The sequence below is a fragment of the Manis pentadactyla genome, chromosome 12 (assembly GCF_030020395.1).
Source record: "Manis pentadactyla isolate mManPen7 chromosome 12, mManPen7.hap1, whole genome shotgun sequence".
NCBI classification, from domain to species: domain Eukaryota; kingdom Metazoa; phylum Chordata; class Mammalia; order Pholidota; family Manidae; genus Manis; species Manis pentadactyla.
The window spans coordinates 13,525,522-13,545,165 of NC_080030.1; the positions used below are offsets into that span (position 1 = coordinate 13,525,522).

At 47.7% G+C, this 19,644-nt stretch overlaps 1 protein-coding gene across 1 annotated transcript; it reads left to right on the top strand.

Moving 5' to 3' along the window:
- The first annotated feature begins 702 nt into the window (after positions 1-702).
- Positions 703-19,499, top strand: LOC130679725 (interleukin-12 receptor subunit beta-1-like). Its single transcript, XM_057489162.1, has 14 exons — positions 703-779; positions 859-1,074; positions 1,573-1,742; positions 2,826-2,965; positions 5,216-5,249; positions 11,253-11,378; positions 12,095-12,177; positions 12,999-13,236; positions 14,960-15,127; positions 15,834-15,971; positions 16,320-16,475; positions 17,754-17,888; positions 18,803-18,908; positions 19,215-19,499. The coding sequence occupies exons 1-14, from the start codon at positions 703-705 to the stop codon at positions 19,366-19,368; spliced, it is 1,941 nt and encodes a 646-aa protein (XP_057345145.1). The 3' UTR covers positions 19,369-19,499.
- The last annotated feature ends 145 nt before the right edge of the window (positions 19,500-19,644 follow it).

Consider the following 19,644-nt stretch of genomic DNA (forward strand, 5'->3'; position numbering starts at 1 on the left):
TCGGGAACAAGACAGGGATGCCCACTCTCCCCACTGTTATTCAACATAGTACTGGAGGTCCTAGCCACGGCAATCAGACAAAACAAAGAAATACAAGGCACCCAGATTGGTAAAGAAGAAGTCAAACTCTCACTATTTGCAGATGACATGATATTGTACATAAAAAACCCTAAAGGCTCCACTCCAATACTACTAGAACTAACATCTGAATTCAGCAGAGCTGCAGGATACAAAATTAATACACAGAAATCTGTGGCTTTCCTATACACTAATGATGAATGAGCAGAAAGAGAAATCAGGAAAACAATTCCATTCACAATTGCGTCAAAAAGAATAAAATACCTAGGAATAAACCTAACGAAGGAAGTGAAAGACCTACTATACCCTGAAATCTACAAGACACTCTAAACAGAAATTAGAGAGGACACTAACAAATGGAAAGTTATCCCATGCTCTTGTGTAGGAAGAATTAATATTGTCAAAATGGCCATCCTGCCTAAAGCAATCTATAGATTCAATGCAATTGCTTTCAAAATGCCAACAGCATTCTTCAACAAACTGGAACAAATAGTTCAAAAATTCATATGGAGCCACGAAAGACCCAGACTAGCCAAAGCAATCCTGAGAAGGAAGAATAAAGCAAGGGGGATCTTGCTTCCCAACTTCAAGCTCTACTACAAAGCCACAGTAATCAAGACAAGCATGTGCAAAGGCTCTGAGGTGGGAGTGAGCCTGATGTGCCTGAGGACCCATGAGGAAGCTGATGTGGCTGCAGTAAGGTGAGCAGGTGGACATGGCAGGAGCCGGGTGGGAAGGGCAGAGGGAGGGCAGTGGGAGTGGGTTTAGGCTGCAGTGACACCAGATTACACGACTGTCACAAAGATCCATCCTGGGGGTGCATCAGTACAGAGACTGCCGCACCCTATGGCCCATTCTCAAACCTCTGGCATGTCTTCTAGGCTCTGCTTCAGGCCCCAGGGACCTGACCTGCTACCGGGTGTTCAGCGCTGGTTACGAATGCTCCTGGCAGTATGAGGGTCCTGCGGCCGGGGTCAGTCACTTCCGGAGGTGCTGGTGAGGACCCCATCCCATTCCCCACACTCACCCCCATCTCATCCTTGCTCCTGGCTCCGTGACCCTGCTCTCTGACGTGTGACTTTGGCAGGGTCCTGGCCCCTTCCTGGGGCTCAGTATCTTATGTGAGAAGGGAAGGTTGGGGCCCTGTATTTTGGGGGCCCTGTATTCAGTGTGAGTGGGCATCCGTGTTGGGTGGCAGTTAGGGTCCCTCTAGCCCTTCCTTCATCACCCCCTCACTTATTCATCCATTTGTCCACCCATTCATCCATCCATTCATTTCTTCCTTCCCTCTGTGGCAGCCCATGCTGGGAGATTCTGGGGGTCCTCAAGCCCCTCAGTCCCAGGATGATTCCCCGGGGAACCCCCAGGCTGGGAAGGGGGAGTAGAAGGGGCAAGAAAGGATGCTGGGATGTGATGCACACTGCTGTGGCTGCTGAGACACTCTGGGGTCCACTAGGACCCCCAGACTCAGCACCAACATCCTCCTTCCCACAGCCTCAGGCCTGGGTGCTGCTGCTACTTCGCCGCAGGATCAGCCACCAAGCTGCAGTTCTCCGACCAGGATGGGGTATCCGTGCTCTATGCTGTCACGCTCTGCGTGGAATCCCGGGCCGCGAACCGGACAGAGAAGTCGCCTGAGGTCACCCTGAAGCTTTATAGCTTGGGTCAGCTCCCTGTTCTCCTCTTTTCGGCCCCCACTTCCTCACCCAGAGAGGCCTCTGGTTTCCAAGCCTAGACCTTGGGGGATTCTGGCAAGGAGCTTGATAATGCCAACCATTTTCACATCACACACTGTTGCGTGGCATGGCAGAGTCTTGCACAGTCCCCCAATCCCCAGCTGCTGGACATTTGGATTACTTGTTTTCTCCCTGATACTGAAATGCTGCCACCAGGACCCCGTTACGCCTTTAATATCTGTTTCCATGACTCAACCACATGCGTTTAGCATATAGTTATTGAGTTCTACTGGGTGCCATGCTGAATCACAGCAGGCATGGCCAAGGTCAATGGAGGTTGTAGCCCAGGTGGGGCTAGGATAAGGCAAGTGAGACACCCACCTTGGCCACACAATTTTAAGGGTGTGTCAAAAAAAACTCAGTTCTGTCAATATAAACAATACTGTAATGCAACATTTGAATAAGATCAAAATTAATGCAAAAAAGTCCATGAAGAACAAAATATCAAAATTTTAAATAAAGATAGGATCTTCCCCTGTATGTGTACAGCCTTGCCTCTCTTGTCTTCCCGATCCCAGCTCAGTCTCTGCCTTCACGGAGCCCAGAGTAAGGTGGGAATGATGGGCAAGGCCTGATCATGCCACATGATGGATACCGGTAGAGGGTCAAGGGGGCCTCCAGGTCATGCCGAACCCTGAATAAAAAGGACCCAGAAAGAATAAAGGTGCGGCAGTGGGCAGCTTCTAGTCAGAGGGCAAAACCTCCACAGAAATCAAGTCACTAAGCCTCTCATCAATAATTTTCAAAAGTGCCTATCTCACCACAGTGGTACCAGCGAGGAGTACCAATAGTATGCAGATTTTCACTGTCAAAATGCTGTGTATAAATCTTGACTCTTTGGCCCATTGAATCCAAGGCTTGGATAGAAACTGTCAAGGTGTTCCTGATTCACATTTGGGGGACTCAGTTGGTTACCTGGGGCTGGGTGGGGCATGGACAGTTTTTCTGGAATTTGCAGAACCAGTTCATACATATGCTGGTTCCCCTCCCCAACCCCTCTTATGCTTCCAGTTAAATACGACCCTCCGCCGGAAGACATCAAGGTGTCCACGTCAGCAGGGCAGCTGTGCATGGAGTGGGAGACCCCAGCCCGCCAGGATGGGGCTGAAGTGCAGTTCCGGCACTGGACACCTGGCAGCCCTTCGAAGTTGGTAAGTTGACTCCAGGTCAGGGGGTGTGCAGAGCCCTCTCCCAGGACACCTTCACCCCTCAAATTAATTTCACCATATTTACAACCTCACCCCTTGAACCCAATCCAACTCTTGCCCCATGTCTAGCCACTGGGGTGTCTCTGATACTCAGATCTGATTGTGACCTCTCTGACTCACACACCCTCCATGGCTCCCTAGTACCTTCAGAAGGGCATTCTCATCCTTGGCTGACCCCATGTGCTCTCACCTGTCTCTTGCTTCCTCTGCGCCCCTCCTGAATGGCTGTCATTCTCTGCCCATGCCCTGGATTTCCAGAGACATTATCTTTGCACACACAGTTTCCTTCACCTGCATGCCCTCCTTTCCATCTGAGCACATGAGAATCCAGCCCACCTTCAGGGTCCAGCTTAAGGGCTACCTCTTCCAAGAAGCTACCTTCCATCCATTCCTCCCTTCCTTTTTTCTTTTTTTGAGATGTAACTGACATACAACATTACATTAGTCTCAGGTATAAAACAGATTCGATATTTGTATATGTTGTGAAATGATTACTGCAATAAGCCTAGTTAACATCCATCACCACATGTAATTACACATTTTATTTTCTTATGATGAAAACTTTTAGGATCTACTCTCCTAGAGACTTTCAAATACACAACACAGTACTGTTAACTATAGTCACGGTGCTGTACATGACAACCCGTGACTTATTTTATAACTGGAAGTTTGTACCCCTTTTGCCTCCGTTCGCCCATTTTGCCCACCCCTACTCCCCACCGCTGGCAATCATCAATTTGTTATCTGTTTCTGAAGTCGGTTTTGTTTTGCTTTTCTGTGGTTTAGATTCCACATGTAAGTGAAATCATACATATTTGTCTTTCTCTGTCTGACTTATTTCACTTAGCAAAATACCATGAAGGCCCATTCATGTGATTGCAAATGGCAAGATGTCCTTTTTTATGGCTGGATAATATTCCATTGCATAGATATATACCACTTCTTCTTTATCCATTCATCCGTTAATGGACACCTAGGTTGCTTCCATGTCTTGACTATTGTACATAATGTTGCAATGAACAGAGAGGTCCAAGATACTTTTTTGAGTGAGCTTTTGTTTCCTTCAGATAAATACCCAGAAGTGGGATTGCTGTATGGTAGGTAGCTCTGTATTTAATTTTTTGAGGAACCTCCGTGTCGTTTTCCATAGTGGCCATGCCACTTTGCATTCCCACCACCAGTGCACAGGGTCCCCTTTTCTCCACATCCTCGCCAACACTTGTTATTTCTTGTCTTTCTGGTAATAGCCATTCCTACAGGTGTGAGGTGGCATCTCACTGTGGTTCTGACTTGCATTTCCCTGATGATTAGTGATGTCGAGCATCTTTTCACATGTCTGTTGGCCACACAGATCTCTTCTTAGGATCTTCATTACTCTTCAGCTGCTCTTGATTGCCTCCTCTGCTCCCCAAGGGTAGGGCAAGCCTGGGTCCGCAAGAAACCTCAGCCCTGACCTAGTCCCCAAGGAGCCCGTGGTTTGGGAGGAACAGAGAGCCCTACCCTCTGAGTTGTGGCATCACCTCCTCCCTCAGACTGGGAGCACCTGAAGGCCAGGAAGCCAGCTTCAGGCCTTTCATCCCCCTAAGTGTGGTGTGTCTTTCTGAACCTCAGTTTCTCCACTAGGAGAGTGGGTAGAGATCAGCCAGACGCAGGCGACATGGGACCCCTGATGGGGAGAGACATCTATCTCCCTATGTTTTATTTCCAGCCCCTTGAGCACACTCTGCAGTAGTGACGCTAAACTTGGCTCTGCCCACCCCTGATACCACAGACAGACAGATTTTGCCTCCTGAAATAATTTTTTTCAGGGAAATGCAAAATAATAATTTTGCTCCTAAAATAATCCTTTTAAATAAACTTTCTAATTCTGGAATAATCTTAGATGATCAGAAACGTTACAAGGAAGTACAGAGAATTCCTGTAGAAACATCTCCCAGCTTCCCTGCGTATTCACGTCTCACATTCCTGAGTGCGTTTGTCATTGCTGAGATGAACGCTGCTACGTTGCTATCAACTAAACTCCAGAGGTTATTTGGATGTCATCTGGTTTTCCAAGAATGTCCTTTCTTGCTCCTGGATCCAATCTGTGCTTGCACATTGCATTTCACAGAGTTAATTGTTTAAAATTTCAACAGAGCTAATACCTGTCAACACCAACATGTAAAACAATATAGGAATACTGTCTCATCCTAGGGTGACTGCGGACATCAGGCTGATGCTGGCTTCGGTGAGAATAATAGTAACAACAGCTGCAGCAAGTTAGCATTCATTGAGTACCCACTGTGTGCCAGGCCCAGTGCTAAATTCTTTGTGTGCCTGTTGGCCCACCCTGTAGCTCAGTATTGAATTATTCCCATTTCACAGGTGAGGAAACAAATACGTTTTTTTTTTCTTTTTTTTCCCCTGAATAATTATTTTTTATTGAAGGGTAGTTGACACACAGTATTACATTAGTTTCAGGTGTACAACACAGTGATTCAACATTTATATACATGATAATTCTAGGTACCAGCTATCACGATACCAAGTTGTTACAATATTTTGACTATATTCCTTATGCTATACATTACATCCCGGTTACTTATTTATTTTACAATTGGAAGTGTGTATATATATATTTTTGTGTGTGTGTGTGAGGGCATCTCTCATATTTATTGATCAAATGGTTGTGAACAACAATAAAATTCTGTATAGGGGGGTCAATGCTCAATGCACAATCATTAATCCATCCCAAGCCTAATTTTTGTCAGTCTCCAATCTTCTGATGCATAACGAACAAATTCTTACATGGAGTACAAATTCTTACATAGTGAATAACTTACATGGTGAACATTACAAGGGAAGTCATCACAGAAGCTTTCGGTTTTGTTCATGCATTATGAACTATAAACAGTTCAAATATGAATATTCATTTGATTTTTATACTTGATTTATATGTGGATACCACATTTATCTCTTTATTAATATTATTTTTACTAAAATGCTGAAGTGGTAGGTAGATAAGAGATAAAGGTAGAAAACATAGTTTAGTGTTGTAAGAGAGCAAATGTAGATGATCAGGTGTGTGCCTGTAGACTATGTGTTAATCCAAGCTAGAGAAGAGCAATAAAACATCCACGTATGCAGAAGATATCTCTTAGAACGGGGGGTGAGGTTTTAAGCGTCACCTCTGTTGATCCCCAATTTCTCACCTGATGAACCCCCTGCGACTGTGCCTGTCTTAGGTTGTTCCTCCCTTGAGGAATCTTACCCGTCTCTGGCTAACCAGTCATCTTCCGGGGCTATACAGGGAAATGTAAAGTTGGTAAGTGAGAGAGAAGCCTTATTGTTTGAAATGGTTAGCTTTTTATTTCTTTGCATATTTCTGCCCTGTAGCTTCTATGCCCAGCATTTGTCTTGAGGTATCTTTACCACTTGGAAGAATTATGATACTCGGTAAATTTGATATGAGGCACGAATTCTATTTAAGGGTTGTAATTAGGAAGGAAGAAGAAAAGCTATAGAAGTAGCAGGCGGCAGAAAACATGGGAAGATTGATTATTTCTTTGACATATCTTCTTGTAGAATAACTTCAGCATGTATACGTTTTAAGCTACTACTTAAATTGCGCACACACATTAACATAATAGGAGGATAGTTACATAACCAAAGCATACTTGTAATTACCAGCCATCTCCAGTGAAACCAAGAAAACCAGTTAGGCACCTTAGGCATTTGTGAAAACTTATCAATGATATGGTGGATATTGTCCAACTGAACTTGAACAGTCTGAGAGAAATCAGACAAAATAAAACAAACCATTCCTGGGGAATGTTCACATCCCTTATGTTCTTTTAACAGTAAATAGTCTGTAGTTGTAAGATTTTGGAGCGCTACAATTTGCCCTTCTCCTAATTCTTGATTGAGTTCCAACAGTATAGATCCAGTCAAATTTGTTGTTTTACTGTATGCACAGGCCAGCTTAGATATCCTCTTCCTCATTCCCATGGCAAGTCCAGGAACTGGTGGGATGAGTGCATCTACAGCTATAGCAGTGCCTGGATCTTTCTTGGGGTTTTTTTATGATCATCTTCTGGTATGAGTCTTCCCAAGAGTGCTGATGTTGGAAGTTCTTTTTCATATCATATCTTAGTTCATTTTCAGGATAGCCCAACTAGGCTTTGATCCTCTGTATAAACACAAACAGATCCTTTGCCTACACTTTTATATGCCCTTTATACCCTTGTGTAGAACTCATTGGAGGTTACCACACAGGAACTGCCCTTTTTTTTTTTTCGTATCACTAATCTACACTTACATGACGAATATTATGTTTATTACTAGGCTCTCCCCTATACCAGGCCCCCCTGTAAACCCCTTTACAGTCACTGTCCATCAGCATAGCAAAATGTTGTAGAATCACTACGTGCCTTCTCTGTGTTGTACAGCCCTCCCTTTTCTCCTGCCCCCCCATGCATGCTAATCTTAATACCCCCCTACTTCTCCCCCCACCTTATACCACCCTACCCACCCATCCTCCCCAGTCCCTTTCCCTTTGGTACGTGTTAGTCCATTCTTGAGTTCTGTGATTCTGCTGCTGTTTTGTTCCTTCAGTTTTTCCTTTGTTCTTATATTCCACAGATAAGTGAAATCATTTGGTATTTCTCTTTCTCCGCTTGGCTTGTTTCACTGAGCATAATACGTTCCAGCTCCATCCATGTTGCCACAAATGGTTGGATTTGCCCTTTTCATATGGCTGAGTAGTATTCCATTGTGTATATGTACCACCTCTTCTTTATCCATTCATCTATCGACGGACATTTACATTGCTTCCAATTCTTGGCTATTGTAAATAGTGCTGCGATAAACATAGGGGTGCACTGATCTTTCTCATACTTGATTGCCGCATTCTTAGGGTAAATTCCTAGGAGTGCAATTCCTGGGTCAAATGGTAGGTCTGTTTTGAGCATTTTGATGTACCTCCATACTGCTTTCCACAATGGTTGAACTAACTTGCATTCCCACCAGCAGTGTAGGAGGGTTCCCCTTTCTCCACAGCCTCGCCAACATTTGTTGTTCTCTGTCTATTGGATGGCAGCCGTACTTACTGGTGTGAGGTGATACTTCATTGTAGTTTTAATTTGCATTTCGCTGATAATTAGAGATGTGGAGCATGTTTTCATGTGTCTGTTGGCCATCTGTATTTCTTTTTTTGGAGAACCGTCTGTTCAGTTCCTCTGCCCATTTTTTAATTGGATTATTTGTTTTTTGTTTGTTGAGGCGTGTGAGCTCTTTATATATTCTGGACATCAAGCCTTTATCGGATGTGTCATTTTTAAATATATTCTCCCATACTGTAGGGTTCCTTTTTGTTCTATTGATGGTGTCTTTTGCTGTACAGAAGCTTTTCAGCTTAATATAGTCCCACTTATTCATTTTTGCTGTTGTTTCCCTTGCCCGGGGAGATATGTTCAAGAAGAGGTCACTCATGTTTATGTCTAAGAGGTTTTTGCCTATGTTTTCTTCCAAGAGTTTAATGCTTTCATGACTTACATTCAGGTCTTTGATCCATTTTGAGTTTACTTTTGTATATGGGGTTAGACAATGGTCCAGTTTCATTCTCCTACACGTAGCTGTCCAGTTTTGCCAGCACCATCTGTTGAAGAGACTGTCATTTTGCCATTGTATGTCCATGGCTCCTTTATCAAATATTAATTGACCATATATGTCTGGGTTAATGTCTGGATTCTCTAGTCTGTTCCATTGGTCTGTGGCTCTGCTCTTGTGCCAGTACCAAATTGTCTTGATTACTATGGCTTTATAGTAGAGCTTGAAGTTGGGGAGTGAGATCCCCCCTACTTTATTCTTCTTTCTCAGGATTGCTTCGGATATTTGGGGTCTTTGGTGTTTCCATATGAATTTTTGAATTATTTGTTCCAGTTCATTGAAGAATGTTGCTGGTAGTTTCATAGGGATTGCATCAAATCTGTATATTGCTTTGGGCAGGATGGCCATTTTGACGATATTAATTCTTCCTAGCCACAAGCATGGGATGAGTTTCCATCTGTTAGTGTCCCCTTTAATTTCTCTTAAGAGTGACTTGTAGTTTTCAGAGTATAAGTCTTTCACTTCTTTGGTTAGGTTTATTCCTAGGTATTTTATTTTTTTTGATGCAATTGTGAATGGAGTTGTTTTCCTGATTTCTCTGTTGGTTCATTGTTAGTGTATAGGAAAGCCACAGATTTCTGTGTGTTGATTTTGTATCCTGCAACTTTGCTGTATTCTGGTATCAGTTCTAGTAGTTTTGGGGTGGAGTCTTTAGGGTTTTTTATGTACAGTATCATGTCATCTGCAAATAGTGACAGTTTAACTTCTCCTTTACCAATCTGGATTCCTTGTATTTCTTTGTTTTGTCTGATTGCCGTGGCTAGGACCTCCAGTACTATGTTACATAACAGTGGGGAGAGTGGGCATCCCTGTCTAGTTCCCGATCTCAGAGGAAATGCTTTCAGCTTCTCGCTGTTCAATATAATGTTGGCTGTGGGTTTTTCATAGATGGCCTTTATTATGTTGAAGTACTTGCCCTCTATTCCCATTTTGTTGAGAGTTTTTATCATGAATGGATGTTGAACTTTGTCAAATGCTTTTTCAGCATCTATGGATATGATCATGTCGTTTTTGTCTTTCTTTTTGTTGATGTGGTGGATGATGTTGATGGACTTTCGAATGTTGTGCCATCCTTGCATCCCTGGGATGAATCCCACTTGGTCATGGTGAACGATCCTTTTGATGTATTTTTGAATTCGGTTCGCTAAAATTTTGTTGAGTATTTTTGCATCTATGTTCATCAGGGATATTGGTCTGTAGTTTTTTTTTTGGTGGTGTCTTTGCCTGGTTTTGGTATTAGGGTGATGTTAGCTTCATAGAATGAGTTTGGGAGTATCCCCTCCTCTTCTTTTTTTTGGAAAACTTTAAGGAGAATGGGTATTATGTCTTCCCTGTATGTCTGATAAAATTCCGAGGTAAATCCATCTGGCCCGGGGGTTTTGTTATTTGGTAGTTTTTTGATTACCGCTTCAATTTCGTTGCTGGAAATTGGTGTGTTTAGATTTTCTGTTTCTTTTTGGGTCAGTCTTGGAAGGTTGTATTTTTCTAGGAAGTTGTCCATTTCTCCTAGGTTTCCCAGCTTGTTAGCATATAGGTTTTCATAGTATTCTCTAATAATTCTTTGTATTTCTGCGGGGTCCGTCGTGATTTTTCCTTTCTCGTTTCTGATACTGTTGATTTGTGTTGACTCTCTTTTCTTCTTAATAAGTCTGGCTAGAAGCTTATCTATTTTGTTTATTGTCTCGAAGAACCAGCTCTTGGTTTCATTGATTTTTGCTATTGTTTTATTCTTCTCAGTTTTATTTATTTCTTCTCTGATCTTTGCTATGTCCCTCCTTCTGCTGACCTTAGGCCTCATGTGTTCTTCTTTTTCCAATTTCGGTAATTGTGACATTAGATCATTCATTTGGGCTTGTTCTTCCTTTTTGAAATATGCTTGGATTGCTATATACTTTCCTCTTAAGACTGCTTTTGCTGTGTCCCACAGAAGTTGGGGCTTAGTGTTGTTGTCGTTTGTTTCCATATATTGCTGGATCTCCATTTTGATTTGGTCATTGATTCATTGATTATTTATAGGAGCGTGTTGTTTAGCCTCAGTGTGTTTGTGAGCCTTTTTGCTTTCTCTGAACAGTTTATTTCTAGTTTAATGCCTTTGTGGTCTGAAAAGTTGGTTGGTAGGATTTCAATCTTTTGGAATTTACTGAGGCTCTTTTTGTGGCCTAGTATGTGGTCTATTCTGGAGAATGTTCCATGTGCACTTGAGAAGAATGTGTATCCTGTTGCTTTTGGATGTAGAGTTCTGTAGATGTCTATTAGGTCCATGTGTTCTAGTGTGTTGTTCAGTGCCTCTCAGGAAACAAATTCTTAAGGGTAAGAAGCCCTTGGACAAGGTCACATCCCAGTGGGTGGCCTTCCTGGGGCTTGAACCTGGGGCAGGGACAGAAGTGTGGGATCCTTGAGGCCCCAAAAGGACAGGGCCAAACCTATTCTTGCTGTGACTCCAGGGCCCAGCACAGTTGGCAGTCACTAAGTGCATGTACACAGTTGGTACTCGGTAAGTACACGATGGCTCAATGACCAATACCAAGCCCTGGTCACATGGGGGACAGCCCCTCCGCCTGATGTTCGGCCTGTTTCTTGCCAGAGTCATGCCTCTGTCCCCTGGAGATGGATGCAGCCCAGGAATTTCAGCCACGGAGGCGGCAGCTCTCAGCGGCAGCTCCGGGAGGTCCCTGGAGTGGCTGGAGCAGCTCTGTGTGCATCCCCCCTGGTGAGAGCACCCGGAGATGCAGGAACTGGGGCGGGCATTAGAAACCGGGCGGGGGGTATTTGAAATCAGGTGGTGAGTGTTAGAAATAAGGCAGCAGGAAAAGTTAGTGAAATTCACAAAAGGTGGCAGGGCAGTGAGTGAGATTCACTCTGTAAAATGTGGCCAGTCCATATCTAAAAAGAAGACATCTCTCTGTCTTTCTCTCTTTCCATTTTGTTTGTTTGGTTTTGCTCTTTTAAAGCTACAGAGGTGTTGACAGGTGACACTGGCTGTGTCATGAAAACATTCTTTCCCAAATGGCACAAGAAGCTCGAGACGGGAATGGAGAGGTGGCCCGGGAGGGAGGGATGGATGGAGTGACTGTCATTTGCCCCCTCTGCCCTGTAATCTGGGGCCTCCTCCTACCCAAGTACATTCTCTGCTGGGAAACAACTCCAAGGGTTGTTTTCAGATTTTTAAAAACACTGTGGTAAAAAAAAGCATAACATAAAATGTACCATTTAAACCATTTTCAAATGTTCAGTTCAACAGTTTAAAATAGGTTCACATTGTTGTGGAATGGATCTCCAGGTTTTCAGATCTGGAATGCTATTTAACAATCCATGGGAATCTCGTGTTTCTTGGGAAGGAAGGTAAAGGTCCCCCAACCTAGGTCTGCAGGAGGCTGTGAGGAAGGGCACCGGCCCCAGTGTCACTGTCTTAGTGTCTCATTGCAGAAACTACCCCACAGCCTGAGGTGAATTTCTCGGTGGAGCCCCTTGGCCTGGATGGGAGAAGGCGGGTGGTCCTGCACTGGCAGGTAACAGGGCCACTACAGGGCCATGGGGTGATCTGGGGCAGTGGGGAAGGAGCCGAGAGGCTGCAGTGGAGGTGCACAGGCAGGAGACAGAGAGGGTTGAGACATGGAGGTGGCAGAACTGGGAGGCCTGCAGGTAACTCTGAAGGTAGTGGGGAGCCACGGAGCGTGTATGAGCAGGGGAAGGAGAAGGTGTTCACAGGATCTGTCTGGATGCCAGAACAGATTGTGGGGAGCTCAGGGGGAAGTCAAGGGCCAGGAAGGAGTCGACTGTGTTGGTCTGAATGGGAGATGATTTCTCTGAAGTTCCCCAAACAGTCCATTAAGTACAGTCTGACTAGCCTCATTTTACAGAAAAAGGAAACTGAGGCTCAGAGGGAAAATCTCTTGCCAGAGTCCGGGGAAAAACCACCAAATATTCCACCCCTGGCTTTGCCATAATAGATTCAGCCAGGGACCTAAGGGCTGTCAGTAAGGTCGCTGGGAAGTTCCTTTGCTTCCTGGGTTTTCTCTAATTTAAATTCCTTTTTAGGAAACATTTCTAGGCTTGAGTTAACCGGACCCAAAGATGGAAACATTTTTTTGCCCCTGGCACTCAGTGGGTTTTGCCAAATTATTTCTCCCAAAACTAATGTGCACTGGACAAGAATACCGGTTTCCCAGCAGCCTTGCCAGCATCAAGGTTTATTATTTTTCAAAATTTTGGCACAGATCATAAGCTGTGGCCTGTGGGTCGGTCTGTGTCCGTGGGCCGCTCCCTGGTATATCACAGGGACAGTGAGCACGTTCAGGTCTCCATGAGCCATCTCTGGCACTCACGACAGCTGCCCCAGTTGGAGGCTCCGGAAGGCTGCCTCAGGCCCAGCTCTGGCATGGAGGTGACCTACTACATCCACCTGCACATGCTGTCCTGGCCGTGCAAGGGCAAGGCCACGGGGATGCGGCATCTGAGGAAAGTGCTTATGCTCTCGGGCGCCGCCTACAACCTGACTGTGGTCTCCTGGAATTGCTTCGGCCCCGGCTCAAACCAGACGTGGCACATTCCTGCCCACACCAGCACAGGTGCCTCCTCCGGGTAGGAAGGGCTGCGGGGGGGCACCTCGGAGCTGAGCACCTCAGCGCGACTAGAGTGAGCTCGGTGGGGCACAAATACCTGAGGGGTGTCCAGTTTCAGAGGATGTCAAAAATCTTAATCGAGACACAGAATGTTATAACACAACGTATTTTCAAAGGCGAACTGGGAAACTACAGTTGCCAGGCTAACTGCCTGTTTTTATAAATAAAGTTTTATTGGGACCAGGGACAGGGTCAGGGTCTGGCGTGTGAGGGAGAGTCAGGCAAGTACAGGACTGGTCCTATCTTAATTTTAAAATCTTTATATTTTGTTTATTATATATATATACACACACACACGTTATATATAGGAACACATATGTTTATATTATACACATATGTACATATGTTTATACATATATTTATATAATGAAAATAAAGATTTATATTTATGTGTCTATGTAGGTAATTGACATATACATCTTATTGAGGTGAAATTTACATACCAAATTAACCATTTTAACATGTATGATTCAGTGGCATTGAGTGCACTCGCAAAATTGTATAACCCCACCTCTGGTTTGAGAGCATGCCCATCACCCCATGAGACCCCATCCCCGTGATCAGCCACCCCCCACCCCCCTCATGCAGCCCCTGGCACCCACTGATCGATCTTTCTGCTCTGTAGATTGACCCATCCTAGACATTTCATACAAATGGAATCACACACTGTGTGGCCTCATGTCTGGCTTCTTTCATTCAACATGATGCTTTTGAGGTTCATCCACACTGTAGCATGGATCACGGCTTCATTCCTTTTAGGGCCGAGTAATATCCCACTGTATGGATGGGCCATGTTTTGTTTATCTATTAATCCACCCTCAGACATTTGGGCTGCTGCCCATCACATATTCTTGCATTCCTTTGGCTTTTAAACAAATATTGCATTAAAATGGTTTTTATCCGACTTGAGTTACTCGGTGCCTCACTGGCCTTACCCTGACGGTAGCCCTGCTGCGCACCCAGCGGCTCTGGGAGGGCAGGTCTGCTACAAGGACACGATTTTCAGAGATGAGATACCTGAGGCTCAGAAAGGTAAGGTACTTCACCTTTTAGCTCCTGGCCCGGTTTGGCCCATGGCTTTGCTGTGTGACGGGCTGGTGGCTCCCCCTCTCTGAGCCTCAGTTTCTGTATTGTTGGGGTGATCACATCCCACTTTGTAGCAAAGTACGCACTCAGCAGTGGTTTGGTGCATAAAGGTGGTGCTCAGTAAACGGTAGTTGTCTTCAGAATCAGAAGCAGCACCTCCATCTCTGAGTTTGTGGCTAATGCCCTTGCTGTAGGGAGTGGGAAACATGAGCCCAGGGGATTGACTGGGAGTATCCTTGGGCCTCGAGCCTTGGCCAGCCCAGGCGGCCCGTCCTGCCCCATGCCCACCCAGCATGGTGGGGGGCAGGGCAGCCCAGCAGCACAGGGAGCACTGGTGGTGGGTGTCCTGGTGGGGAACCCATGGTCAGGCTGGAAGAGGACTCAGCTCAGTCAGACAGCTGCTGTCACCCCCTCTGTGCCCGGCCTCCAACCTGGCAGCCCCCAGCTTGGGGAGACAGCCATACACAGACACTTCTGCCCCCGTGGGCTTAGAGCTTGGCCAGAGGGTGGGATGGGGCTGCTGGGGCCTTTGGGTGGGAGAGAGTGACCCAATATCCTGATGCGCTTGCCTGTCTCCTTCCAGAACCAGGAGCTCTGAGCGTCAGGACTAGAGTGGCTGGGACCACTATGCAGTGGCCAGCCCGGGCCCAGGGCCTGACATACTACATTGAGTGGCAACCTCGGGGCTGGGACGGAAGCCTCGCTGCCTACACCCTGATCGCACCCCGGGACCGGAACCCTGCTGGCATGGGTACTGTAAAGTCGGGGTTCCTGCCTCTGCTTCTGTGCCCTCCGTTAGAGCTCCTGGTCAGCTCAGACCTGCAGGGCTGTCCATGTGGAGTGTCTGAAGCCCAGAGAGGTCTTGCCACTTGCCCCAAGTCACATAGAGGTAGGGACCACCTATGACTCATCCTCTCCTACCCATGTGGGTCTGGAGCCTCCTGCTGGGATCCTGGGGTGTCAGGGTACAGCCGCGGGCAGATTGCACTGCAGCAGGTAATGAGTCTCACATCCTAGGGTGTGTGTAAAACATTCCCCCATGGCAGAGAAGGTGGCAGCTAACAAGCTGCTGGTGGCAAATTAATGAGGCCTCTATAGGGAAATGTGGGGGCTGGGGGCACATGGCAGCCTCTCACTCTCCCATTTACTATCCTGGGTCTGGCTGGGCCCCCAGAAACTTCAACCTCAGTTTTGGCCCTCGAGGAGCTCCCATCCTGGGGAGCCAGAAATACAAACATCCACAGCCCCAAGGAGAAAGGGCTGGGCTGGACGGAGGGGGTGGGAAAAGGTTGTGGGGGGCAAGGGAAGGGATTCTGGAGGAGGGGACATTGGTGCAAGGGCTTTGAACCATGAATAGCAGTGCTCTAGGAGTTCCCGACAGATGGCACAGACAGTTCAAAGGTGCAGAGGTGGAAATACAGCCTATTTACTAGCCTGGCCCTTGCTAATCCTTCCAGCATCCCATACCTGGAGCCAAGCAGCTGGGGCGATGGGGCAGAAGACGTGTTATCACATCATGATCTTTGCCTCTGCACATCCGGAGAAGCCCACCTCGTGGTCCACAGTCTTGTATTCCTACCACTTTCGGGGCAATGGTAAGTGGCGCAAACCTGCAGGGTGGTCTCTGTGGAGGACGTGGCAGTGGTCTTGGGTATCAGGAAGAGGGACGAGCATTTAGAGGCACCATGTGTCAGGCCCTGGCCAGAAGATGGACACATAGAAGTCACCTCAGTTGATTGCTAAGACACCCCAAGCAGCATTGCACCATTTCATAGATAAGCAAACTGAGGCCAGAGAGGAGAACAGGTGATGGCGGATTCAAACCCGGTCCCACCTGACTCTGTGGCCATGTTCTCCTGGGCCTCTGGCGGGGCTGGCTGGGCGTACAGGCGGCGCTCAGCCAGCACTCTGGGAGCTGACCCCGGCAATGGCGCTGGTTGCAGCCTCAGGAGCCGGGAGCCCACAGCACGTGTCGGTGAGGAAACTCAGCCGGGACTCAGTGTCCGTGGCCTGGACGCCGTCCCCACTGAGCCTCTGCCCTGGCGCCCTGAAGGAGTATGTCATGCGCTGCCAGAATGAGGACAGCAACCAGGTGTCAGGTAAGTGAGGCAGCACGGGCCTGGCTGGGGAAGGAGGGGGTCTGGGCTTGAGCTCTGTCTTGCTGTGTGACCAGGGGACCTCACTGTACCCACTCGGGGCCTTTTCCCACCCATAAAATAAGGTGGTTGGACTCAAGGGTCTTGGCTTCCCTTTCCAGACCCCCAGAGAGGTCCCAGTGGGCAGCGGCTTAGTGCTCATGATTGCCGGGCAAATGGGTAGCAAGCCCTCACGTGCATCAGCAACTCAACTCCCACAGAGCAGAGGCAGACAGTCTCAGGAAGGCAAGAGGTGAGAATATAGGCGGGGGGGGGGTCTATCACCAGGACTTACCTCGTCCTCTCTTCCTGGGTGACACAGCCTTGCAAATACAGCCTCGCCCACCCAGCACCCACAGCCACAGGCCAGGCCACTGAGGCCGTGAGTTCGTGTCTTGCCTTCCCAGCCAGCGTCCAGCAGGAGGCAAGGCAGGACTTTGGGAGGGAGGAGGAGAGATGCTCTGGCATCAAAGACACACATCCTGCCATCAGCCTCACCATCCCTCCGTTGTTTAGAGGGCAGAAATGGGGCCAAGTGGGGGCTGGGGGCTTATTCAGGGTGGCACAGCTGGACTCAGCCCATTTGCTGAAAATCAATTTGCCAGAAAGCCAAATTGCTGAAGATCAACGTACCAAATGCCCATTTAGCCAAACTGACCAGATGCCCCAAAATTTCCACTGAAGAATATTCCTCTTGAATAGAGGAAAAAGTTAGGGCTTTAGGGTTCTAGGAATTTGTACTTCTCTTTTTAAGGATGTTTATGGAATGCTGTATTCGTTAAAGCTGTTCAGTTCACAAACACTGAGGTCCTACGGTGTACTAAAGTGCTGGGGACACTGGGGGAGCAAGTTAAACAAAGTTAAAGTTGACCTTGGCCTTGGCCTTGACCTTAAAGTGGTGAGGGAGGAAGCCATGCAGGTATCTGCGGAAAGGTGAACCAGGTGTGGGGAGCCTCCAGTGCAAAGGCCCTGAGGTAGGACTGAATCTGATCTTTTAGGCATCTGGGAGGAAAAAGCAGATGGGGCAGGAGGGGAGTGAGCAAAGAGCCAGTGGAGGTGAAAACTGGAGAAAAATAGCATCATGCCCTGAATATTTTGATGAAGAACAGTTCTCTAAATAAATTGGGGGTGAATGGGTGTATTAAGGGGAGAATTTTCAGCAACATGGCCATCCCATCATGCAAGCTCAGCCTCTGGGGAGTAAAGCTGCACCAGGGATGCATGCGTGCCTCTGTCCTGCAGAGCTGTCTGTGAAGCCCACAGAGACCCAGGTCACCCTCGGCAGCCTGCAGGCTGGTGCATCCTATACTGTGCAGGTGCGTGCACACGCGGTGACGCAGTGGGGCGCCTGGAGTCAGCCCCAGCACTTTAGCATCGGTGAGTGGAGGGCAGGGGAGGCGGGGCTAGGTAGTCACCTAGTATGTACTGCCCCTTCCCACGTCTCTGCAAGCAGTCCCACCTGGCCCTGCTCCGTGCCCCCCATGCATTGCTCTCAGGAGAAAGTCCCAGCCTGGCCTGCTCCCACCTCCTTCACCAGCTTGTCACCTGCCACTTTCCCTCATGAACCTTCTCTCACACCCCTGTAGCCTTGCCCATGAAGCCCCTCTGCCTGGAATGCATCTTCTCTCTATTGTCAAACTCCTTTTCACCTTTCAAAGCTCAGCTCAAAAGCCTCCTCCTCCAGCAAGCCTTCCAGGCTTTCCCTCAGCAGAGACTGACTGGCAGCTTGGGAGTAGGTAGGAGTGTGTGTGTCTTGGCTCTGCCTCCCCCAGCCTAGGGTCTCCTGGGGAGCGGCAGGGAGCAGGGGGTGCTATTTATTGAGTGAATGAATGACCACCAATGAATGTGTGTCTCTGTCATCACAAAGATAAGGAGGTGGGCTCTGTTGTCTTGGGGATCATGACCCTTAGGGATTGGAGACCAAATGACCCCTGTTCCTGCTAGGGTCCCTGCCTGTTGTCCTTGCAGTGAAATCTGGCCTCAAGAGGGCCAGTCAGTCAGGCTTGGTGTGGGGAGGGCAGTTCTGGGACCAGGGCAGCAATATACAGGCCGCACCCGCGGGCCCTCGGCGCTGGTGTCCTGAACACTGGCGGCGTGTCAAGGCCTTTACCCCACAGACACGGCACAAGGGGGTTTCTTTGTCTCCCACTTCAAAGGTGAGGAAATCGAGGCATGGAGGGGCCGTGATGTGCCAGGGTCAGCAGCAGGTTGATGGGTGGCCTGCCCTCCCCTCCCTCCCCAAGGAGAGGCGGGAGGTGTCCCTCCCCCAACCCAAGCTCTCCCCTCCGCAGAAGTCCAGGTCTCTGAGTTGTCGGATTTGTCCATATTCCTAGTGTGTCTGGGGAGCTTTGTGAGCATCCTTCTCCTGGGCATCTGTGGGTACTTCAGCCTGAACAGGTAACTTGCAACCTCTCCTCCAAGACGATCCATAATAGCAATAATCATAACAGTAATAACTGTTCACACCAGCTAGGTATTTGTGCCCACTTTACAGATAAGGAAACTGAGGCCCAGGTGGTCACGTTCAGGGCATCTGGCAGTGGGGGGTTTGGACCTGGGTCTGTTAGACTCCTGTAGCCCCTCCCTCAATTCACACCTTCACTCCCTTTAGAACCTAATAAGAGATTTAAAAAAATAAATCAGAAAAGTTAAAAAGTAACATTGGAAGCACTGTTCCTCTGAACGGCTTCCCTTCTTTCCCAGGGCCGCACGGCACCTGTGGCCGCCCCTGCCCACACCCTGTGCCAGCAGCGCGGTCGACCTCCCTGGCAGCCAGGGGAAGCAGGTAAAGGCTCCTTTCCCAACTCCAGGTCCTGCTTATTGGGTCCATACTGCGGGCCCGGGCTCTGCAGGGTAATGGCCATACATTAGCTCATTTTTTTCTCCCCAACCCACTGAGGCATGGACTCCAAACGCCTGTCCCGTTTTACAGATGGGTGAGCAGTGGTTCACAGAGGAACCTCCCGTGGGTCATTTCCTAGTAACAGAAACAGCTCAAAGTGATTTTGACAGAGGGGACCCCGATGGGGGAAAAAAATATCCAGAGTGGTAGGCTTCAGGTATGGCTGGATCCATCTGTCTGGGCTGCTGTTCTGCCCGCAGGGTCTTCTCTCTCAGGCAAGCTCGGTCTTCC